This window comes from Nyctereutes procyonoides, unplaced genomic scaffold (genome assembly GCF_905146905.1).
Source record: "Nyctereutes procyonoides isolate TBG_1078 unplaced genomic scaffold, NYPRO_anot_genome, whole genome shotgun sequence".
In the NCBI taxonomy this organism is placed as follows: domain Eukaryota; kingdom Metazoa; phylum Chordata; class Mammalia; order Carnivora; family Canidae; genus Nyctereutes; species Nyctereutes procyonoides.
In genome coordinates, this window is record NW_026575158.1 from 1,400,912 (window position 1) to 1,426,980 (window position 26,069).

Genomic DNA, 26,069 nt, shown 5'->3' on the forward strand with positions numbered 1-26,069 from the left:
TACTCCTGTAACATTTTATTGATGACACCTTGTTTTTGCATTTTAGTTTTCCTTATGTGTAGGTAAGTCACTGCTTTGGTCTGTGGAAAATAGATTTTCTCCTGTCTTTTTAAATTAAGTCTGCAGTATGATTTCTTCCCATAGCTGTTATGTTGCAAAAGAATGAGTTTGGCATATTTATTTCACTTTGATCTCAGGTACCTTAATTTTGGTTGAGATATTAGGTCAGAGTTCTTTCATCCAGTTTACTAAATAATGTGTGTGTGTGTGTGTGTGTGTGTGTGTGTGTAACCAAAAATTGAGTATTGCCAGCCAATACATTTTTGTTATGTACAAATAAATACTTCACTTGTCATTTCTACCACATAAAAGCTGTTTTTGCCTCATGTTAGCTCCTCTCTCATTGTTGATGATTTTGTTTGTACTATTTCATTACCACTGACAGATTATATTTCACATATATACATATAAAAAACTTTCTGTATTCTTAATATCATTTGAAACCAAGTATGTTATTTATCTCGGAAGATTATCCTTCAACTTTCTTGAATGAATAACATATTCTGATTTATACTGCTTGAATCCTGTAGATTAAAATAGAACTTGCAATGTTTATTAATTATTCTATCAGTAAGAGGTCCTTATCAAATTCAAATCATATACTCTTTAAAATGAAGGAGGTAGTTAAGCCTTATTCTGTGGGACGAGGGAGAATTTGGAGTGCAATACATTTATCTTTTTTTTTTTAAAAGATTGTATTTATACATTTAACAGAGAGAAAGAAAGCACACAAGCAGAGGAAGCTGTAGAGGGAGAGGGAGAAACAGGCTCCCCACTAAGCAGAGAGCCCGATGCAGGGCTTGATCCCAGGACCCTGGGATCATGACCTGAGCTGAAGGCAGACACTCAACCAACTGAGCCACCCAGGTGCCCCTGCCATATATTTATCTCTAAGAGTGTTAACCCATGAAAGTTCATGGAGACTGAGAAAAATAAGACATCTTCTTCTTTTCCCTATTAAGATCACAGACCATCTCAAAAAAAAAAAAAAAAAAAGATCACAGACCATCTCTATGGCTCTTATTTGCAGCAAATGAAAGGATAATAGATAATAGTCTCTTATTCCTGAAATAAGTCAGCATTCTCCCTTCATTGTCTCTCATTACCTGTTTCCCCACCATTCCCCTCTATATTATAAGTGGTACACTGTGGGGCATCTGGGCGGCTCAGTGATTGAGCGTCTGCCTTTGGCTCAGGTTACGATACCGGGGTCCTGGGATTGAGTTCTGCATCAGGCTCCCTGTGGGGAACCTACCTCTCCCTCTGCCTGTGTCTCTGCCTGCCTCTCTCTGTGTGGCTCTCATAAATAAATAAATAAAATCTTTTTTAAAAAGTGGTACATAGTGTCTTCTTTCTGGCAGACCCTTTCTTCTGTGTTCCTCAGGTCATCCTTTCCACCTTCCTCAAATCAATCAAAATAAATTCACCTTTATCTATCCTGACTTTCCAGCCTTTTCCTCCTCATTCCATTCTTCTCTCTCTTCACTATTAATCCCACTGCTTATAAAGTTCCCCTTTCTTAGCCCCCCATTCTAGTTATCATGGCCCCCTTCTCCCCTAGTCCTCAGGGCTGTTTAATCAACTCTCCCTTACTAATTCCCATTCGTGCTTCAGCCCCACTGCATTCTGACCCATACCATTTTGCTTCCATTAGTCTACTGAAAATAACCTCCTAATGATCAATCTAAAGATTTGTCCATCTTTTTCATATGTAAGCTTTCTGCAGTGTTGGCAATTTTATAAGTTGTTGTGGGAATAAAATGAGATAATGTATGAAAAAAATGAGATAATGTACGTAAAGTATCTGAAGTAGGGTAAATATTCAACATATACGATTTCCTACTCTCCTTACTTTTTTTTTTCTCCTCACCTTTATGCCCTCACCCCACTGTTTAATTTGACAATTACTTATATCCTGATGGATTTCGAATTTATTTAGCTAGGGATGCCTGGGTGGCTCAGCGTTTAAGCATCTGCCTTCAGCCCAGGGCATGACCTGGAATCCGGATTGAGTCCTGCATTGGGCTTCCTGCATGGAGCCTGCTTCTCCCTCTGCCTGTGTCTCTGCCCCCCCCCCCGTGTCTCTTATGAATAAAAAATAATAATAAATCTTAAAAAAAATTATTTAGCCAGCTCACCCTTTTTCCTGAGCACCACAGTATTATCACTTGACCTTCGCATACTACACTTGTTCAAAACCAGATTCTTCGTCTTTGCCCTTGACCTTTCAAACCTGTTTCATTTCCCCTTGTGTTGGCTATCATGTTTAGAATCCTTAATCCTTATTTATTTGAACAATATATTAAAAATAAAATAGCCAGGGTGCCTGGATGGCTCAATTGGTTAAGCATCTGACTTTAGCACAGGGTATGATTTCAAGGTCCTGGAATCAAGCCCCAGGTGGTGGTGGGGCACTCAGTGGGGAGTCTGCTTGTCCCTCTACCTGCTTGTGTTCTCACTCTCACTCTCTTTCCCTCTCTCTTTTGTAAATGAATAAATAAAATATTTTAAAAATATATAATAAAATCAGATAGCCAAAAATCATCTTAAAAAGTCATCTTACAATCAGCTGAATTATCCAATTGCTTGATTTCTTCTGCTATCTTCCTTCCATTCCCCAAATTCAATTATTCACAATCCCTTCATTTCTGACTTCAACAGATCTTTTGTTCTGGGTCCTTTGTTTCCATTCCTATAGCTGCAAAGGCAGGCCCTCCATCCCTAGCCCTTGCCATTCTGTCATCCTTGAACTGATCTCCACTTTTCTTCTGTTTCCCCCTTCCTGCCCACCCTTCACATTATCTTTCTTGACACACGAGTTTGGAAATGCTCCCCTTCATACAGAGTCAGGTCCTGCCATTCAGCCCAGTGGTTGAGGCCTTTCATGGTCCCTCCCACTTTAATTACCTCTTCCCTTCCAGTCTCTGCATACACCTTCTTTTCTAATTACTTTGTTTGAAATTCCCTGACTTGGCCTTAAATTCACCAACATCTGGTCAGTACTGCCACTTCCTGGCCCAGGGAGGGCTGCTCTGGAACTGGCATGGGGGCGCAGGACACTCTAGCCTCTCATGGCCTTCCACCACATTTTCTGTGTCCTCCTTAGGAACATGTGTGTTAACAACATGCTGTTTCTTTGATTGCCGGGGCAAGTGCTTCTCATCCTTCCAGGCCCTGTTAAAATGCACTCCCTCTGTGAAAGTCTCTTTCGATTGCCTGGCAAAATTCTACCAATTATTTCCTTTTCTCTTCACAATGGTCTCTTCACAGCTCTGCTAAGCACTCTAATCAGTTCTCATGTTGTATTAATGTTTGCTATTGGTATGTCTCTTTGAATTAAAAGCTCTTTGAGGGCAGAGCTCACATCTTACTCATGTCATTGAGGTTGCACAAAGCTTACCTCAATAAGTGTTTGATGAAAGGAATTGGATACCACAGAATTAAGACACCCCTGCTGTTTTAGGGGAGTGAATACTTATATGAACTCAAAATGAATGCGTATAATTGGCAAATGCTCTGGTTACCTGTCCTTAAAATCCTGTTTAATTATATACAGCCTTTTTTGAAATGATGATTTTCAGCCTATGAAGGTACTAGAAATTTATTTCCAGGATTGTTGCTGGAAATAACACTGGACACTTATAAGAAGTAAATGAAGTTCCTTAAATAACAACAAAAAACTATTATTGTTCTTTTATGATGAAGGTATATCCTACATGTTCACTAAAAAAAATATTTGAAAATACAGATAAACAAAATAAAAGTTCAAAAGTACCAATGATCCCTGTAGTCAGAAATAGTCACTGTTAAGACCTCAGTAAGGATCTTTTCAGTATATGCTCACATTGCTTTGAATTTGTGATATACCAATAAATTATAAGCTACTCTTTCCACTGAACTGTGTATTTTTCCATGTCAGTAACTTTTTATTTAGATATTTGTGTTGAACAAAAATATATTGTGATTCACTTAATTTCTTAATGTTGGGCATTTAAATTATGTCTACATTCTTGATACTATATACAATGCTGTAATTCTTATCTCTAGTTAAGTCTTTCAGTGAAGCCTTTTGACCTATTCAGATGCCTGACCCATCAGCAATGGCTTCTGTTTCTCATCATCCTGCCATGCCCCTAATGATGTACTCATTAAAGATAGATGGCTATTTCTCTACAGATTTCATTCGGAGCGTCAGACTCTTATATCCAAGTACTCGTTTCTGTAGATTTCAGCTGCTTAAATATCACTCAGAACAATACACGTATCTCCAGCCATAAAGGCACTTTCCTACTTCCGACAGCCATTCTCTCTTGCCTGTATTACTGTAATGGTCCATAAGTGGTCTGGTTGCCTTTAGCCTTGCCCCTTCTTCAATCTAATCTTCCTGCTACAGACTGTGCAGAGGCATTTTTCCTAAAATGCAACACTGATCAAGGCTCTCCCTTGCTTAAAATCTCTCAATGGCTTCCCATTTCCCTTAGAATAAAGGCAAGATTCCTTAATGTAGCAATCAAGGCCCTTTGTGATCTGACCCCTGCATGCCTTCCCATCCTTATTCATTGCCATTCACCTCTTTCTGTTCATGGTGCTTTCAGTCTACATTTCTTCCAGTTCCTGGAATGGATACTTGATCACCCACCTTGAGATCTTTTCCCCATGCCATCCTATTTTCCTGGAACACCATTATCCCCTCTCTTTTTTTGGAACTAACACTTGTGTATCTTTGAGGACCAAGGTGAAATGATAGATACTCTCTGTAGAATCTTTTTCTGATGTCCCAATTCTGAGATAGGTGCCAATTCTATGTCTTCCTATTAACACCTTAGACATCCTCGTTTATGGATACTGCATTATCATTGCACACTTGATTGTTTGTCTCCTTTACTGGATTATATAAGTCCCTTCAGGCAAGGAACAAATCTATTTTATTTAACTAAATTTCTAACGTCATACTTGATCTCCTCTTTCTATGGCTGCCCAACAAACTACTTTATTTTTTTTTAAGATTTTATTTATTTATTCATGAGAGATATACACAGAGAGAGGTAGAGGCACAGGCAGAGGGAGAAGCAGGGTCCATGTAGGGAGCCCGATGTGGGACTCGATCCCGGGTCTCCAGGATCACTCCCTGGGTTGAAGGCAAGCGCTCAACCACTGAGCCACCCAGGCGTCCCCCAACAAACTACTTTAAACAGTTACCTAAAACAACCATTTTCTTTTATTCACAATTCCATGAAGATTTCGAAAAGGATTCACCTGGGCAGTTAATCTCTGACCCACATCTAGTTTAGTTCATTTGGAAGATTTACTCTCACATTAGTTTCTTTACTCATGTGTCTAATATCTCAATACTCTGTGGCTTCTCTGTCTCCACATCAAGTGTCCTCCTCTAGGGTCTCTTCAATGCCCAGGTTTCTCATAACATGGGGATTATAGGGTAGTGGCACTTCTTACATGGCAGTAGGTTTCCAGGAAGACAGTAAGAGGAAGTTTCTAGGCCAGTTAAGAGCTACAACTCAGAACTGACACAGTGACCTTTTAGCCACATTCTGTTGGTCAGAGCAGTCACAGGGTCCACTGAGATTCATATAAAACTAAACTCCCTCTCTAGATGGGAGAGTGGCAAGTTTTTATCCCAGAAGAGCTTTGGGATGGGAGATGTTATCATGGACATCTTTGCAAAATATACTCTGCCATGGCCTGATACATATTTAGCTTTATTATGTGTGCCTTCAAATAAAATCCGTTTATGACTTTAAGTATAAAGCATTCCTCAAGCTCATTTTTGCTTGTGATCCTTTGGTCTCAGAGCCTAGCTATCTCACCATAATAGGGGCAGAGTAAATGTGTAAAAAATGAATACTTTTTTTACTGTTGTGTTTACTAATTAAGGGCATAAATAAACACTGTGGTTTATATTAATAAGAAAATTCTGAGCTAAAACCATTATATATCTGCAATATTAAACATTTTAGACTTGCTTTAGTACGGATATTGAAGTTTGGGCTTTCTAATGAGCTTCTAGATATTCTTTTTGTTTAAAACTAGATAAACTAGGTGACCAATGTAACAGGAATCCTTCTTCTCTTTGAACAATAACTGTGAAAATGATATAATTAAACCTATTTGCATATATTGTTTCAAAAAGTGTCTGGTACTATTGAGTTTCCTACAGTTGACATTTAGCAAAAACTTCTTGAAAAGTAAAAGTAATTTTCATGTATGGGATAGGAAATTAACTGATGTTTTATAAATACAGACAAACTGAATATGGTACACTTGGAAAGAAAAGACAGTAAAAAGCAAGGAAAATGAAATATCTTGTCTGTTTACAAACCAGATGATGGTTAAGTATACAGAGTACTGAAGCTATACCGGTTTCAGAAAAAATCTCTAAGGTATACATTGTTCCCCTTTGTCTTTTGTCTGGCAAATGGTATGTGGTGAACCATACAAATACCTGCTTTCGTAAATTAATGGCATTGTTCCTGTCTTCTCTTGAATGTGTTTATGAAGACATCATTTTTGCAGGAGCCTAGAGTGTTGTGATTTGCAGTTGTATACTTGTACATTATTTCAGAAGATGTTGAAACCCCTCAGGGAGAAAAATCTAGAGGGTTGAGGTTCGTTTGTGGCAAGTCCCACTTGAGTGCAGCATCTTGAAATAGCTTTTTGTTTTCAAATAGAATATATTACATATTTCAAACTGTACATGTTTATCACACATTCCCTGGGCTAGCCTTATTTACAGATGGTTTGAATAATTTTTCTCTCTTTCCTCAGCATTTGCACAGGGTGATAGTTAAAAGCCAGTCCTTGTTTAACATGAAGATGTTTTGTTCTACAGAACGTGAATTATCCAAATACAACAATGCTGGCTTCCTTTCATAGTGAAGTTGGCTGCTCTACATCCCTTTATTGATGGTCAGAATAGTCCCCTTTGTGGTAGAAAGTCTTACGTGTGCTTAAAAAAAGAAGTTCCTTGTGGTATTTTGGGTGTGCCTGCTGACAAAGACTATAAATTGACTTTTAAGTGTGGTATTTTATTGCAGTCCAAATTAAACAAAGGTTTTCCTCCTATGTGTATTACACACTCCATATTGAAACAATTTTGCATTTTAATCTCTTAAATAACTTCAGCTTTGGCATATTCTTCATATTTCTTCTTTTGCCACACACAGACACATTAGAAAACATCCAGAAATAAAAAATAGCATGTTATATTAAAGAACTGTGGGTATATATATGTATGTATGTGTATAAATTATTACAGTACGTTTTATGCGTGTGTACACGTATATATGTGAGTATGTATATATGTGAGTATGTGCATGTGTGTATGTAATAACACCATTCCTAGAAGAAAGGTCATGACCTGGGAAATGAAATGTGTGATTAAATTCTACATTTGTGGGCAGCCCAGGTCGCTCAGCAGTTTAGCGCTGCCTTCAGCCCAGGGAGTGATCCTGGAGTTCTGGGATGGAGTCCCACATCAGACTCCCTGCATAGAGCCTACTTCTGCCTCTGCCTGTGTCTCTGTCTCTCTCTCTCATGAATGAATGAATGAATGAATAAATAAATAAATAAATTCTACATTTGATACCTACTAGTTGTGGCAACTTTGTCAGGGTCCTTAATTTCTCTGAATTTCAGTATCTTCATCTGCAGAATGATAATACAAGCAGTACTTTGGAAAGCTGCTGTAAGAATCAAATGAGTTTTCACATTGTAAAATATACTTAATTACAAAGTAGGTGCGCAATAAATTAGTTATAGCATTTTAATAATCATTTATTTTTAATGCTTTCCATTTGTGTTAACAAAATGTGTTTATGGAAAGGTCTCAATTCGCTGAATTAAAAAGCACAAAACTTCTTTCTTTGAGCCACTGGCATCTCACCCTCAAAACTCTATTGCTATATCGAACTTCCCTCTTCTCTATGGCAGGTCCCTTAGTTAGATTTTGACCAGATTCTCTATGGTTGTGTTTGTATGCTTTCTTTTAATTTAAGGCTCAATCCTAATAATTTTTTATTCTAATTCCAATATAGTTAACATACAGTGCAATATGAGTTTTGGATGTACAATATAGTGACTCAACACCTGGTGCTCATCACAAGTGCACTCCTTAATCCCCATCACCCATCCTCCCCTCACCTCCTCACTGGTAACCATTAGTTTGTTCTCTATAGTTGTCTTTTTCTTTTTGAAACTTTTTTCCCCCTTTAATTGCTTGTTTTGTTTCATAAATTCCAATTCTTTTCATTTTAAAACTAAAATAGTGTACTTCCGGACATCCTTTGCAGATTGTCCCTGCCTGTGGCTATGGTGGCATGAAGTAAGAGGGCATTCCCTGCTCTTAACCACTTTTGTCCTTTTCCCTCTTCCGGGTGCATTTTCCTAAGTGCTAAGGCATGGCAAGCTAGATGGGATCCAGGCTTCTCCTTGGGGAGCCTCAATGACTCTTCTGTCTCATGTTGCTCTGTGAGTATTATAAGGATGGTGAGGGAGATGGGCTGGCAGTCAGTCCTGGGCAGCATCTCTAAGCATTCATAGTCCTTGAACAATTTAACCACATCTTCAGGTAGATTACCAGTCAATGGCATTCATGCTGTAGCTTTTCCTAGCCTCCTAAACCATGGAGGTGACCAGCTGACACCAGAACCCGATCTCACTACCATCTAGTGCTGCCCTCAGGTTGGCAGGCTTGTGTAGAATCTATCCTCCTTACGTCTCAAAGGCACGGAATTTCAAGAGGTGTTGTTAGGACTCTTCCAAATGACATTCCTCCTATATCATCTCTTTAATCTTGCTTAGAGAGGCATTGGGACTGTTGATCAGGTCACTGACGGAGCAGTCCTTCAATTAGAAATCACTGTATGTCTTCCTTTTTGTCAGACACTTTCCTAAAATAGGAAAATGCTCTTGGCATTCTCCCACCATGGGAATAACTTCTTTCCACAAACCTCATTTTACACGGAAGTCAAAACACTCTCTTCGTCATCTTATACTCACTGTGGGTTACAGTGTCAGACAGTAGTAGGACTGCTGTTGGCCCTTGTAATCCTCTAGATCTGTAGAGAGATAATTGGAAGTAGTTAATGGTAACTGTGAACTTCCACTGCAGAATACGACTCACATTGTCCTCAGCTGTGGTCCTTAATTAATTTCAAGATAACCAGGAAAATACCTGTAAGCATTTTATTTAACAGATAGGTGGGATAATAGTAAAAGTGATAGGCTTCGAAATAGCTAATAACCTTTGGGGAATAATTCAGAGAAAAAATGCTTGACTCCCATAGCCTTTTATTTTAATAGAATAAAATCCAAAGGAAACTGTGTCATATGCTGAATATATCATTATTCCATCTTATGAAATTCTGCTCTCTGTAGTCACCATGAATGAGTCCATTTTCTTGGAATGGGAAGGGTGGAAATGACATAAAGAGGAAAAAAAAGTGTTTATGGAGCATCTGTTCCAGAACTGGTATCTGTTGTCTTTGATAATAATAATCTATTGTTCATATTCAGTAAGCTTTAAGACAGTACATAGGCATATGTTTCCAAAGTATATATTACTTCTCCTTTTTTAATTGAATATAATCCAAATGATAAAACATAAGGAGACTTATAGGTAGCTAAGCCCAGCTTGGTTAAATTAGCTGCACAGAGGCAAAGATCAAATCAGTGTATTCATGAATTTCTTGGTTAACGCATTTTATATGTGTCCTACTAATGAGCTGAGCCAAACCTGTTGATCCATCTTCCTGCAGACGGCAGCCTGTGAGTCCTCCTCCACCACCAAGACCGATTTCCCCACCACATACCTATGGCTACATTTCAGGACCTCTTGTCTCAGATATGGATACAGATGCGCCAGAAGAGGAAGAAGATGAAGCAGACATGGAAGTGGCCAAGATGCAGACCAGACGGCTTTTGTTACGTGGCCTTGAGCAGACCCCTGCCTCCAGTGTGGGGGACCTTGAAAGCTCTGTCACTGGGTCCATGATCAATGGCTGGGGCTCAGCCTCAGAGGAGGACAACATTTCCAGTGGACGCTCCAGTGTGAGCTCTTCTGATGGCTCCTTCTTCACCGATGCTGATTTTGCCCAGGCAGTGGCAGCAGCTGCAGAATATGCTGGTCTTAAAGTGGCACGTCGTCAGATGCAGGATGCTGCTGGTAAGTTGTGTACTTGTTGCCAAGCTGGAAAAGAAGACTCCATGTGTATATATCAGTTGATGATTATCACCTCGGATCTCTTGTCCAGGGTGAAATGCAGCTATTATTAACTGTCTTCTATTGCTGCCTGAGGAATCCAGAGTCCAAGCATATGACATAGTGTAGTTATTCCCTTTTTCTGGACATGGCTTTTCAAATCTTCTAGTTTATTTTTAGTTAATAAATCCTGTGTGATGTGAGTGAAGCCTCCTTGGGAAGTCTTCGTTTTTTTACGAAAGTTATAGCAGATATGAGTACAGTTTCTTTAGGTATGCCTATAGTCCAGTGAGGTTTGTGTTATATGATTTTTTAAGGCATAGAAAGTAACCAAGATAAAATTCATTGTGATAGTTTTCTTTTTTTTTAATTTTTTTTAATTTATTTATTTATGATAGTCACAGAGAGAGAGAGGAAGAGACATAGGCAGAGAGAGAAGCAGGCTCCATGCACCGGGAGCCCAATATGGGATTAGATCCCGGGTCTCCAGGATCGCGCCCTGGGCCAAAGGCAGGCGCCAAACCGCTGCGCCACCCAGGGATCCCTGTGATAGTTTTCTTATCCTATTTAATTAGAAATTCTCTAAGAAAAAAAAAAAAAAGAAAAAAATTCTCTAAGAGAAATAAATATTCCAATACTCAACCATTGGAAAATGAGCTATTTCTCCTTAACCCCCATTTTCTTCATGCCCTCTCAATGAAAATATTAATTTAATTAGGAAGATAGAAAGATGTGTGTAATATGCATACATTTTCAAGCATAGATGCCTCATATTTAAAGTAAACATTTTTAATCTAATAATTTGAAAATGCATATATATTTTTTTCATTTTCCCTTTTCATTACCAATACCCTGTTTTCATACATCTATTCTTATGTTTTGGGGTTTTTCTTTTTATTTATTTATTTATTTATTTATTTTTTTAACAAACTTCTGACGTTTTTTTTTTTTAATTTTTTTTTAAATTTATTTATTTATGATAGTCACAGAGAGAGAGAGAGAGAGAGAGAGAGGCAGAGACACAGGCAGAGGGAGAAGCAGGCTCCATGCACCGGGAGCCTGATATGGGATTTGATCCCGGGTCTCCAGGATAACGCCCTGAGCCACAGGCAGGCGCCAAACCACTGCGCCACCCAGGGATCCCGGGTTTTTTTTTTTTAAAGATTTCATTTATTTATTTGAGAGAGAGCATATGTGGCGGGAGGAGCAGAGGGAGAAACAGGCTCCCCACTGAGGATGCGGGATTTGATCCCAGGATCACAACCCAAGCCCAAGGCAGTCAACCTACTGAGCCACCCAGGCACTCCTCTGCTCTTATGTTTGAACCCATTTTTATTTATCGCCTATTCCCAACCTTGTTAAAGAGTAAATAGTATGAAAAAGGAAACAATATAAGTCAACATGACATTGATTTCTGTGGGATGGAATATATACACGTGTATACATATCATACATTCATATACACATTGTGTGTATGTGTGTATTTCTGATAACCAAAAGAATACATATAGTAGAGTAAAATAATGTGGCCAACAAAACATGTATTTCTGAGAAATTAACGACTATCACAACATATCAGTAGTTGTTATCTTGTTTTGGTGTTTTATTTTTCTTAGTTTAATAACCATCACATTGGTACTTTTCCCTATTCTCTTCAGATCCTGGATTGGTTATTATTTTTTTATCATTTGTAGAATGTATTCAGAGAAAATAAGGTTATTTCTGTATGTTATTTATCAAGAACACTTTATAGGAAAAAAGAAGTCTAATACCCCACGACCTTTTATTGTAGAACAAATATTTATTTTGGCTAGGCCGATATTTAATGAAATTCAACCAAATTCCTTTTTTTCCCCTCAGTAGCTACTGAATGTAACAAAATAACCATCCAAACGTACCTTTCTTAACAATGTCCAACTGTGTACATAGCTTTAATTTCTCCTTATTTTTTAATCATCAAAAAAATAAGAAAGTGAAATTAAGCATCTCAAACTACTGCTTTTAGGTTACATTAAGGGTGTGTTTCAGTTCATTAAATCAACAAAACATAGAAATAATGTTGAAAATTCATCTGTAAACGACCTTATGCCTCAGGGTATATGAACGGTAGTTGGCATTACATAATAGAATGAATAATGTTCTCAGTCTCAACCCTCATTCTCTCTTTTCATGGATATGTAACTTTAATTGTATTAGTCTCCATCATGGCTAAGGAGAGTTTGGTTTAATATTTTATTGTATTGTAATTTAATGGCATTTCTCGTTTTCGTTTGGCTCATAATTATAACAAACTAAACACGCATTGGCCTCTGCCTATTAAAATGTTCTTCTCGAGAAAGGGTGCTGCTGATCATACGACTTGAAGTTAATATGAATGAATAATCCAGTCAAATTGCTTCTCACTTGGCCGTGTTAATGTATATTATTTAATATGCTTCAGTTAGCATTTTTGAATATGTTGATTCCACCGTATACGTCTTCTCCTGTTTATAGCCAAAAGACATGTTGTGTAGTTCTGTTGGAAGTTTCTAACAGTACAACCAAAAGTTCCAGCTTTGTGTATCTGGAATTTCTAGAAACCAAAATAATGAAAGTCAAGTAAAGGGTCAAGAATTCCCTTGACATTATGTTAAGTATTTTGTGCCCTTGTAATACAACATGTCTGTAAGACAGCCAGAAAATTGGAGAGCTCTGAGATGTACCGTGTCTAATTAGCTCAGTCAGTTATCACTGGTACCTGCAAATATCGTCCCTCCAAAATGAAAAACCCAAATTTCCTCTGCTACCACCAAAAAAGGTAGAAGTCTCTGGAGGCGTCTCTTTAACCAGAATTAGCAAGTAAACATCTAGTGAAAGGAAAGGGGTAGAAGTAATTGTGGACGGGTCTAAATATGTTAGCTAGCTTTCAGGCCTCCTGAAGAGTAAATGCCTCAGCATATATTAAGATATTAGGTGTCTGCCTTCAAAGAATAGCATAAAAATATATTTAATTTAAATAAGAGGCGTAGTTAGTACTGTTCATTTTTAGAGCCTGAATTTCTTAAGGACTGGCAATTCCCTTGAAAAAACAACATATATTGAATATATAGTGCAAAAATCTAACCAGTAATTTTGTTTACAAACAACATTCTAGTGAAGTTAGATGCAAAAGTAATTGGGTTGTTTTTCCTTAACAAGTGATGTCAAGAACTTTAACAGAATAAAAATACTGTGGTTAAGAAAGAAAAAGAGCTGGAAAAAAGCTTTCAGCATTTTTTTTCCAGTGGGTGTGTCAGGCAGAATGACAAAAATCCTATTATTTGCTAGAATAGTTTATTTAAAGCTATTTTTAGGAAATTAGGGATGCCTCTAGTTCTAATGTTTTCTTTTAATTATTTAATGTTATAATTAAAATTCATTGATGAGTTTGGCTCTGAATTTTTATTTTCACTCAGGCCGCCGACATTTTCATGCGTCCCAGTGCCCTCGACCCACAAGTCCTGTCTCTACAGACAGCAACATGAGTGCTGCTGTAATGCAGAAGGCCAGACCAGCCAAGAAGCAAAAACACCAGCCAGGACATCTGCGCAGAGAAGTCTACACAGATGGTAAGTCCGTTGAAACGCATAAAAACATCTATGAATCTCGCCTATTTACCCTGGCGCTCTATGACAAGACAGTGCATCCACTGGCATTAGAAATTACATTAAAAATTCATTAACAATAAGCCTCCTATTATTACTTAGAGCAATGATCGACTTTCATATCTTGTCAAGCATCTTCGGTACTTCTAATAAGATGGTTATTTAAGAAACTAAAAAGTGTATATTTTTAATGTTTTTAAAAGGTTATTTTGTTGTTGCAAGCACATAGACATTACTGTAGTTGAAGTAATGACAGACAATTCACCTGCATCCCATTCACAGATAAACCTTCCAGAGTGTCTTCTTTTTTTTTGTTTCCTTTTGGAATTTTGCATTCAAAGAGAAGATAATACATTTGCTTGAATATTCATTCTAACTGTAGTGGTGTTACAGTTATTCTGTGCACCGGAAGGCAAAGCAAATCGTCTTCCTTCATGCCTTCACATACAATATCGACTCTCACTGAAAAGGGAATGCTTGTATTCTCAAGGGAGCACAGGAGAATAATGCAAACATTGTGATGTTGTCTAGAGAAGGCCTTTAATGAAAGTGCCTCAGGTGGCCCAGCATTTATTAAACCGCCACCTTCTCGTTTTGTAAACAACCCCAAGGGCTTTGTTGGAAATTCATGTAAGATAAATTTCTCGTAGACTCACCCATCTTGTCAAGTTTGCTAAATTTGCTAAAGGGGTGGGGGAAGAAGGGTGTCACAGACATTGTCCCTCACCTCCTGGTCCTCTCCAACCACAATCTGATTAGGACTTTCATTACCAGTCAGCAATTTTTCAAAAAGGGCATCATTTGCCATTATCATATGAAAGCCTAATATTATAGATCCTTATCCAAGGTTACAAGGAGGGTTTTCTGAGGCACTTCTCCCTGTGATTCCTGCCACTTGACAGAAAAATTTAATACAAAGCTCACAGCATGATGAGCACAAGTAATTTTGCCATGAGTGGCTGTCCATGCTATTATCTGTACTTTATTCAGAGTATTTTCTCTCACTTGCATCCATCTGATATTAGACTGCATTAAATACTGGCATGACGCAGCGCACCTGGGCCTCCTGGCTTCTGCCCAGGACTCTTTTGTCAGTGAAACTAAGCTGTCAGAATATTATCTGATTTTGAAGGGTTATTACAGTGGCTTTGTGCATGTTTGCTTCTGTGAAGGGACAAACACTAGGTGTAAATCCCCAAACTCCATCGGCAGTTTTACATTTATGGGACCCTGCAATGGCATTTTACAAGTTTTATAGCTGTCCTATCAGTTTTTATTATCTTGAAGAGAGTGCTCCTAACTGAAAAATGGGTCAAACATCAAACCTCCTTGTAAACACATCTAGGTTGAATACAGAAAAGAGAAAATCTGGCCTAAAGATCGGTGTAGCTCTTTCCCGCTCTTATTTATACTTGTCTTGAGGGACTTCTTGCACTGAGTGATGCTTCTCCAAAGTGCTTTAAATAATGTAAATATGCCAAGTTAAAGGACATGGTATCACAGGTATAAATTGTGCTATGCTTGAAAATTGTAATCTCTATTTACTGCACCACATTCTATAGTACTCTGTTCAGTGTATTTAATAATTAAATTCTAACTAATCCCTGCATAGTAACTATTAAAACGGGTGACGAAACACCAAAGTTATTTTTTCAAGTCAATTTTAGAAATACCGAAGAAATCTACTGAAATAGTTAAAGCCAAAAATTAATTTGAAATACTATTTGGATTTTTCATTGCTTATTTCACAAAAGTGATTATGCAAAATTATTACAAGATATAATGTAATGTAGAAGCCAATAATTATTTTCATGAAGCCATAAAAATAGGCAAAATGGAGATATGACTAAAGTTATTTTAAAAATTTTAACTTCCTTTCAGCATTTTGATAACCATCTGTCTTTTGGTTATGTTTATCATACCAAAAAAAGTCTTCAGTATAATTCTGGACACTTTCTGATTTGATTAAAAAAATACCAACATATGTATTATTTTATACATATCTGGGAATGCATATTGATTAGGTAAAATCAAGTAAATGCAAATACTTCTCTATGCATCAAAATAAGAGAAATGCACACATTCTTGATAGCAGTGGTTAAGACGTGGGAACACTGGGTCATTTCTGCTGAAATTATTTTCTCAAAATACTATACTACATTTTTTGAAAAACAATTCATAGACCATTTCATGAAGAAACTCAGTGTCAGACACAATTTGTACAATTTATAAAGAGAAAGAAGAGAGGAGAGGAAAGAATTTAAAGAGCTATGAACTGTTAAAATGTAAATTAAACATAATAGTAAGACATGAAGAGTTTTTTCTTTGATTTTTGCTATTTAATGATTAAAAGGTTAACTATGATGGATGAGTTTGATTATTATCAATAGACTTCCTTTGTGAACTAATATAAGAATATAGTATATCAGTCTTGAGTTTGTAGTGTCTTTACTTTGCAAATTTTGTTCAGCTTCTGTATTTGGCTTTTTTGTGAGCTATATAAAGAAGGCTAATAAAGAACGGCTAGTCTGATCTGATGACGAGTGGTTTGTGATGAGCCTTGTTAGTCAGTAGCTGTATTAGTTTTCTAGGGCTGACCTAACAATGAAGTATAAACTAGATGGCACAATATTAGAAATCTATTTTCTCGAAGCTCTGGAGGCTAGAAGTCCAAGATCAAGGTGTTGACAGAGTTGATTTCTTCTAAGGCCTCTCTCCTTGGCTTGTAGATGTACATAGTCTCCTGGGTCATTTAGTTGGTCTTTCTCCAATCTATGTATGTCTCCTAATCTCCCCTTCATATAAGGAAACCAGGTAGATTGTATTAAAGCCCAATTTACTGTAGGACTCAATTTACTGTAATTACCTCTTTAAAGACCCTGTCTCGATATCCCATCTCATTCTGAGATGCAGGGGGGTTGGGACTTTAGCATATGAACTTTGAGAGACAAAGTTCCGCCCATAGGGCACTGTGACCATACCTTGTTCTGTCGGTAAATCCTCGGCCTCAGTGAGAGGTAGCGAGTCCTCCAGGCTCAGCGGAGCACTGTGTGCTGTAGTCACAGTTGACAGGCCGAATCTGTTTATTTATCTCATATTTGCTGCTTACAAGTCTAACCCAGATGAAGGGTAGGATTAAAATATATGAATATTTATTAGTTGGAGTCTTAGTGAGTTAAAGCCAAGCATAAGTGCATTTCTAGGACCTTCTAATAGATTCTTCCCACCCCCTCTTTTCAACCCTTTCGATGCATTTACATACTTGATTTAAAAACCAAATCTACATTATTTCTCCAGCCCTACTTTTCATAAATTATAAATTCACCACCCTCTTTGGAATGATGTTATTTTGACTTGATTTATCATTAATTACAAGGTCTTGGGACTTTAAGCAGCTAAGTAAGTAAATAGAGTACTGGATCTCCATACTGAGTTAATGCTGGCAGAAATATCTGCATACACATGCCCTTACATTTTACTCGATATACATTATACTGGAATTTGGGATATATTGTATAAAGAATGATGTTTATAAGATGATATAAGGTGTCTATACATATATGAATCCATGATTCTATCCGTTAAATCCAGTTTGAGCTATTATTGATATATACTGAGTGAAAAGTACTGTTTATCACTCTGTGAAATACAGAATTGTTCATACTATAATGATCTCTACTTTGACTCAGCACTTATCTTATAATACCTAAAAAAATTATTTGTTAACCCATCTGTATGAGAAATAAAACCTACAAGCATTTGCCTCTCATCATCAGTTAGTTACAGAAGCAATTATATCCAGGAGGTTAGAACTCTTCTAATTACCATTGGGTTCTCTTCTCCTACCTGTGTTATAGAGCACCTGGTAATAGATTTTGTCTCAAGAGTCAGATTCCTAAGATTTTGTATGCTCTTATAATAGTGGTAATCATCAGCTTCAGTACCTGATGAACCCAGACATTTTATGATTTGGTGATAGTGGCAGTTACTTTCTGCCTGCTTGATAATCTGTGTTTGCAATTTGGAGTTTAAATCTGTAGCAAGGAGATAGTACAGAAAAGAGCCTGCAGGCACTCACTCCAATTTGCTGCCAGGTATGATCTGAATTTGATTTTTCTCCTTTTTATGCCAGTCCCAGGCTTAGTCTGAACTTAGAACTGCTCTGCCTTGGGTCACTTGGCTTTAAGCCACTCAGTACAGTCTGGTTTTTGACTCTTTACAGTTAAATAAGTAGCAGATAAGGGAGGACTCTCATGATAATACCTTTTTTTAAGTATTGTTTTTTTAAAACATTTTATTTATTTATTCATGAGAGATACAGAGAGAGAGGCAGAAACACAGGCAGAGAGAGAAGCAGGCTCCATGCAGGAAGCGCGATGTTGGACTCGATCCTGGGACCTCAGGATCATGGTCTGGGCCAAAGGGAGGCACTCAACCACTGAGCCACCCAGGCCTCCCTGTTTTTTTTGTTTTTGTTTTTTCAAAGTCCATTAAAGTAGTAGTAAAGAGGAAAACCAGACACAGTGACAATGGTAGTGTATGGTGTAAGGCAAAAAAAATTTGATTTTGTAGAATCAGTAGAAAATTAATGTTATTGTCTGTACTTTGGCCACCAATTTAGGTAATGTTTAGAGGCTATTTATATGAAACTAGAGCATGATGAGCCATTAGAACTAACAACAGCAAAAAAATGCAAGTAGAAGTTGGATTACTTGTAATAATGGAGTCCTAATAAAATAGCTGGTAGGAAGATGGTACATCAAGCCCTCTTTTTCCAAAGACCAGTATGATCAATTTTGATGTCTTAGTTTTAGCATATAATGTCAAAAGGAAATTAGTTTAAAAAAGACTAACATCTACTTATGGGACAAGAATGATTAATTCTTTTTAAAAAGTATGTAAGAATGAGAAACACTAGATTAAAACTGATATTTCCTAGAATCCTTATTGGCTCTTATGTTAAGAATTTCTAAGACATGGGACCCTTGGGCGGTTCATTTGGTTCAGTGTCTGACCTTTGGTTTCAGCTCAGACCATGATCCCGAGGTGGTGGGATCAAGCCCCACATCAGGCTCCACACTGAGCACAAAGTCTGCTTTAGATTCTCTCTCCCTCTGCCCCTCCCCTGTGCTCTCTCTTTTTCTCTCTCTCTCAAATAAATAAATAAAATCCTTAAAAAAAATTCCTGAGACATGATTTTAATATTCAAGAATTTCTCGTGCTGGTACATGTTAATGATAGTCAGTGGAACATTGTCAGTAGTAAACTATATGGAAACAACCCAAATATTCTTCTGTAAGGATTGGCTAAATAAATAATAATATATTCATAAAATAGAGCATTATACAAACTTTAAAAAAAAGAGACAGAGCTATATGTACATACATATAGGGAAATGTAAGCAACTGCACAGTTAAGTAAAAAAAAATGCAATTCCACCTATGTCAATAAGAAAGGTAGACTGCATATTTTGTGTGTGGTACTTTTATCAGACACCCACATAGGGGTAGGCAGACAGCATTATACAACCTTAGGGGTGGCCATTTTATATAGTCCCTGATGTGAATGATGCTTCCTGGAATTATGCAACTTAGCAGGCCTAATTTGTGTGTATACATAATTTCTGGAGTGATCTATAGAAAAATATTCAAACTGATTATCTCCACATTATCAATATGAGGATTTGAAATGGAGATAGAAAGGTATGAGAACTTTCAAGTTCTTATGTACTTTTGATTTATTTTTAGCATGTCAATGTATGCTTTTTTGTTGAAAATGCTAGTATTAATTTTTTAATACTAAGCATTTAATACATGTTTTATAAACACTTTTTAGTTGATTTATTCTATCACATAGGTATTCCTCTCCAAATATGAAAACATTACCATTTCTGAAGTCATGACTGAAAAAACCATACTGATAATTCCCAAATCTCTATATCTCTGGGCTTGACCTCTCTTGAAACTCAGATTTTATGTACAAAACCTATTGGACATCTTTATGTAGATACTTCAAAGGCGCCTCCTATTCACTTTTATAAAACTGAACTCATACTCTTCTTCTGCAGGCCATCCCCTCCTTCCTTACCTTCAGTGAAGTTTCTCTGACCCACCTAGTAAAGTATAGCAGAAATCCTAGAAGTCATCCTAGAATCTTCCCTTTCCTTACTCTACTATATTCCATTGATCATTAAATAATATTGATTTTTCTTCCTTAAGGTCTCTCAAATACATCTCATCTGAACAGGCACCAATATAGTTCCATCCCCTATCATTACTTATCTGAGGTATAACAATAACCTCTTGCCCTCATGGATTCAAGCCTTTCCTTTTAATTCGTCCTCCATACAAAAGGCAAAACAAAACTAAAACTAAAATATCTTCATATTCTTCTGCTAAGTTACCAACTATTATTAGGCTATTTCTACTCCCTGAAATATGCATGTAAGAGTCAAAGGTAGCACCTCTTAAAGAAAATTTATTTTCTAGGGACCAATTTTTTATCTACTTTTATCCTTAAGTATAAAAAGTTGAATTATATATAATGTCCAGTTATAATATATAACATTAACTTAGATTTATACCAGAGGTTATCTGGTTTAAAACCTCTGGGTGGAGTTGTCTGAGTGGTTTAGCAGCTAAGTGTCTGCCTTCAACTCAGGGTATGATCCTATGGTCCAGTAATCAAGTCCCATATTGGGCTCCTTGCGAGGGGCCTGCTTCTCCCTCTGCTTGTATCTCTGCTTCTTTCTGTGTCTCTCATGAATGCATGAATGAATAAATAAATCTATCTTTAAAAAAAACAATAGCTCTGGGTGCAGATACAGAGTACAGAGATCTCATCATTAAATGGTAGGTTATAAACACAGGAATCAGAAATTAAGAATCTAAGGGCATTCACCCTGGTTCTGATCATATATAGGTTTGAGACTGAAAAATAACTTAAGGTCATGTGTTTGAGTTTTCTTTTTTACAGAATGAGAAAGGATTTAGGCTAGAGTTGGCAAATAGGTTTCAACTCAAGTGCCAACCTCACTCAATCTGAAGTGGTTGCCCAAAGAATAAGGGTTTATATCTGGGACCAGCAACATTGTGCTAAAATGAGTTAAAAGGTATATCATAGTTGGGGGAGGAAATATTATAGCATATATTCCCATATTAGCTTATCCCAAGAGTAGATCATCTTTAAGTTCCAGCTCTGTGATTCAGTATTTTTCTGCCATACAACAGTGAAAATACATTGAAATTGTTGATCTTCTTTTTTTGGTTACCATCAATTATTCTAGTTCATTTAAGTTATATTATCTCACAACTGAATGTGACTCCAATGATAATACTAATATTTAACAATTTTATAAGTGGCAGACTTTTACGGTATTTTAAATATTTCTTTCTAGATCTACCACCTCCTCCGGTGCCACCACCTGCTATAAAATCGCCCACTGTCCAATCCAAGGCACAGCTGGAGGTGCGACCTGTTATGGTGCCAAAACTCCCTTCTATAGAAGCAAGAACAGACCGATCATCAGATAGAAAAGTAGGCAGTTACAAGGGGAGAGAAGTACTGGATGGAAGACAGGTTGCTGATATGAGAACCAATCCAGGTGATACCAGAGAAGCACAGGAACAGCAAAATGATGGGAAAGGACGAGTAAACAAGGCAGCAAAACGAGACCTTCCACCAGCAAAGACTCACCTCATCCAAGGTACTGATTTCTTCAAACAACAAGTAAATACAGATTGAACAGATGTTTGCAAGTTGTACTGTTAGGTTCTCTTAGGCCTAGTGAAAAATACAAGATTTAGAAATGTACTCTCTAATGGAGGAGATAAGCATGTACTCAAATAATTTTAATATAATTAAATCAAATATGTAGCATCATATAAGACTTCCTTGGAGAAGTGCCAGCTGAGTTGGGTTTTAAAGGAAAGCATGATTTCAACAAGTTAAATGGAGAGAAGAGGATAGCAGGTAAAGGAGAAAAAAAAAATGGGAGTGGAAAAACAAATGTTTGGTGAACACTGATTTCTAGTTGAGCCAGACACAATATATGAAAGGTAAAACTAGAAAGGCAGCCAGGCCAGATTGGGAAGGTCGGGAATGTGATCTAGGGTGCGGGATTTATGATATAGGCAGTGGTGAGCCAGCAAAGAATTTTGAACAAGAAATGACAAAATCAGAGTTTTATTTTAATTTTTATTACTTTTTTTTAATATTTTATTTATTTATTCATGAAAGACACAGAGAGAGAAAGGTAGAGACATAGGTAGAGGGAGAAGTAGGGTCCCTGTAGGGAGCCCAATGCGGTACTTGATCCCAGGACCTCAGGATCACTACCTGAGCCAAAGGCAAACACTCAACCACTGAGCCACCCAGGTGCCCCACAAAATCAGACTTTTAGAGAAGTAACTGGTAGCACTCTATAGTTAAGGAAGAGACTAGACTTCTGTAGGTGAAGGTATCAGAACATTGTAACATTTCTAGGTATAAACTATGAAAACACTGAATTAAAATAGTTGTGTGGAAAAAAAGGAAAGAAACTACATTGGCATTTCAGAGATGGAACCATGTTGACTAATTCAAAGTAGAAGAATAGAATGAAATTATGGAGTAAAGCAAAAGTTACTCAAATGTTATTTAGATGGCCCTGTTGGCTAGTAGAACCTAATTGTACTGACCAAAGTAGGAAAAAAAAACAAAAACAAAACAAAAAAAAAAAAAACACTCAAAAATGTCTTAGGGAAAAGAATTTCAATTTTGAATGGATTAAGGTGCTAAGAGCACAGATATGAAGAAAATCAATAAGACTTTAGAGAATTAAGTTTAAAGATCAGGAGAAAGGTCATGAGTAGAGAGTGGGATTTCAAAATGGCAACACAGAGGGAAAAATTGCATGAATTACAAAGGCTAAATTATCTGCAGTGATATACTGGTTAATGTCGAGCAATCAATTCTCTGGGAGGAAAACAAAGCAAAACCCTAATTTGTAGCCATTTACTCACTTCTATTGGGTAGTTACTTACAAGGTGGCTGGTTTCAAGCTGCTAATATGAAGTCAGTGAATGTGGAGTTGGGAAGACTGGGTAGTTTTTTTAAGCATGTGAGCCAGCTCCAACATACCAATAATCAGCAATGATTAAATTCAAAGATTAGGCACAAGAATGACTTTCTATAGTGGAAACTGAGATTGGATACACCAAGAGATACAAAATAATCAAGATCGCCAAGCCAGAGAGAATAGTATCCTAGAAAGAATGGTGGAGGAAATTTTAAGATAGAAAGAAATCTAAAATGCCACAAGTGAAAGGTGGATATCAACAGGAGGTGGGGGTTGGGGGAGAGAATACATGAGGATTTTGCAATATATTATTTGTGGGTGGTATTCAAAAGAACTGTTTTTAGTATTGTAATCAGAATAGAAGCCAGACTGTAGGGGATTCCAAAGTAAATGGAAATTGTGGAAGGGAGGTGGTGAGCTCTTTTCAGAAGACTGGGAGGAGAACAGGTTTGCCAGGAAGGCAGACTTTGTAGAAATACTCTAGGATAGGATTATTATAGGCGAAAGAGAAGAAACCATTTAGGAGAAAGAAATATAATAAAAGGGGAGATTGATGGAAAAAGTCAGAAAAGAGTGGGAGGGAAATGAATCTTAGAAACCGGTAGGGGGCACATCAACTACTAGTGTATTTTAATAGATCTATCATGGTAAGGTTAGACCGCAAGCTCTTATTCTGTTTATTTTGGGCACTTGATCATTAGCAACTTTCTGTCAAAATGGGAGTCAGTTTCATTGTTCTGTGACAGGAAGCCTGAACTCCTAATCCAGGCATGGACTCAGCAGTAAAGCGATGAGTAAAACTACATTTCAGTCAGATGCCTCTACTATGTGACTGCAAAGTACTTGGTGTCATCACCACAATCCAAAGTTTGAAAAACTTAGCTGATTTTTTATCAGTTAAGCAAAAGGTGATCTGGCTCTGAACTTTTGATCCATACTATAAGTAATGATTTATAAATATAATGTCATGACATAAATTATAAAGTTTATATGTGCCCTGAAAGTATAGACTAATTTGCTGCTCTAAGGAAGCTTCCCCCAAAGCAGGTGGATTTCTTCAAGAGAAAATTGTACAAGGGGAAGATCTTGGTGTATGCACAATTAGAACAAAGAGATGAAATTATTTCACCAATCTTTAGAGATTTAATAAGTTGTCCTGTGTGTTATATAATCCAATATAATTGGAACCATTAATCTAGAAACAAGAAACACTATTTTATGGTCAGCATTGAGATACACTGACCAGATTTTTATTTCATAGGTCTTGCTTTCCCAAATTCTTATTTGAACCATAACCCTATATATATGTGTCATTAAATGATCATTTCTATGCACTGCTGTAATTTTCACCTTCACAATTTAGTTGACATTATTTAAAATGAGAGAGGCACTATGATTTACATGGGTAATGAATGGTCATTTTTAATTAAAGAGAGTAGTCTTCTAGATTTGAATGACTGATCTTTTTGCTGACATTTACCTCAATCATTTCAATTTCTTTCTACATCTATCAGACATCCACTGTGTTATAAAGCATTGTACTGGTCCTGAGATTTACATGTAAACATGAACCTTGACCTCAAGAAGCTTATAGTTAGAGACAAAAATAGGTAATCTGTAGATTCATAGATATATTCATATTTGGTGAAATGTTAATGATGCCATACTTGGAAGTCCAATGAAGGGATGGTTAGTCCAGTCTTGTGAGGTATGTAAGGCAAAGAAAGAAAGACTTATTGGTCTTTCCTGGTGAAAATGACACATAAGCTGAGTGTTCAAGGTGGGTGAAACTTAAGTTGTCTAAGAAAAGTGGATAGATTGTTTTGTGAGAGAAACTCAGCCTGAAAAACTCTGAGGTACATTGAGAAAATTATAAGAAATGCAGTGTTACTAGATGGTAAAGACGGTCAAAGGGGAAGCTCTTGAGATAAATGTAAGATTAAGTCATAGAGTACCTGTAGTTCCCATAAGAAGGCAGCTGAGTGAATATGGTTTAGAGAGGAATGACTCAAGATCTGTTAGCAGGTATTTCCATCCCTGGACAAGAGATGTAGAGAATACCAAGCTATAGAAGCAGAGATGAATGAGTGGGAAAATTCACAATTTGACATTTTTTAGTGTTAAAAATCAGATTCACCTTTGCATATTTGAATGTGTGGGAAAAGTACATTTAAAGAGTACTGGCAGGTTGTTGGAAGGCAGGGAAGACTCTAAGATAACTTCAGTTTTCTATCTTTGTTGTCTTAATGATTAGTATTATCATTAACTAAATTAGGGAATACAGAGAGGGAGGAAAAGAATGGACATGATGAAGTTGAGTTTGACATACTGAGTTTGAGGGATAACTGAAGAGGAAATTTTCAATACAGATCAGGAGTTGGAAATATAAATTAAGGCTTTATCATGATAAAATATTAATTAAATCTACTCATTCATTCACTCAAAACTATTTATCAATGACCTATTATATGTGAAGCTGAAAGTATATCAAAACACAAAACACAGAAATGTAACTGCCCTCATGACAGTTATATTCTAGAAAAGGTTACAATCCATGAGAGTGGATTAAATTACCCAAAGTGAGTGGGGGAAAAGAATGTAGATATACACTAGTAGAAACCTCCAGGGCATCAACATTACATAAGAAGAGCCCACAGAACACTGGCCAGGAAGGTAAGAGAACTAGAATCTGGGAATAGTGATGTTTAAACTAACTGATGGTGGTTTCCAGATAAAGGGCCGTGAGACATAAGGAATGAAACATGATTAGCATTATCAAAGTCAACACTGAATTTTCTCTTTCACTGTAGTAATTAGGTCATGGATAGATTTCAGTGGGATTCATAGTAAACAGGAGTTGTGTCTACCACTACTGAGTCTGAATTGCTTTAAGAAGCTTTGCTGAACTATAATAAGGACAGGAAGATGGTATTGACTCATGTGGAGCACAGGCTTAAGGGGAAAATTTTGAGCAAGAGAGAGATTTTATATTATAGTTTGACAAAAATTAAAGTCAATGGAGAAGAAAAAGTCAATGATGGAACATGGACAGGATATGAAGGTCACAGGAGTCCAAATGCTGTGAAGCGAGGATACTGGAACAGTGCTCTGC

The 26,069-nt window shown here is 37.0% G+C and overlaps 1 protein-coding gene across 1 annotated transcript in view; it reads left to right on the plus strand.

The window, feature by feature from the left end:
* The window catches only part of ROBO1 (roundabout guidance receptor 1), a 409,328-nt gene that overhangs the window by 378,770 nt on the left and 4,489 nt on the right, over positions 1–26,069 (plus strand). Inside the window, exons 26-28 of the mRNA XM_055313849.1 lie at positions 9,834–10,240; positions 13,711–13,863; positions 21,296–21,604. Of these exons, the coding sequence (XP_055169824.1) occupies positions 9,834–10,240; positions 13,711–13,863; positions 21,296–21,604 (869 nt within the window). The remainder of the gene's footprint in view (positions 1–9,833; positions 10,241–13,710; positions 13,864–21,295; positions 21,605–26,069) is intronic.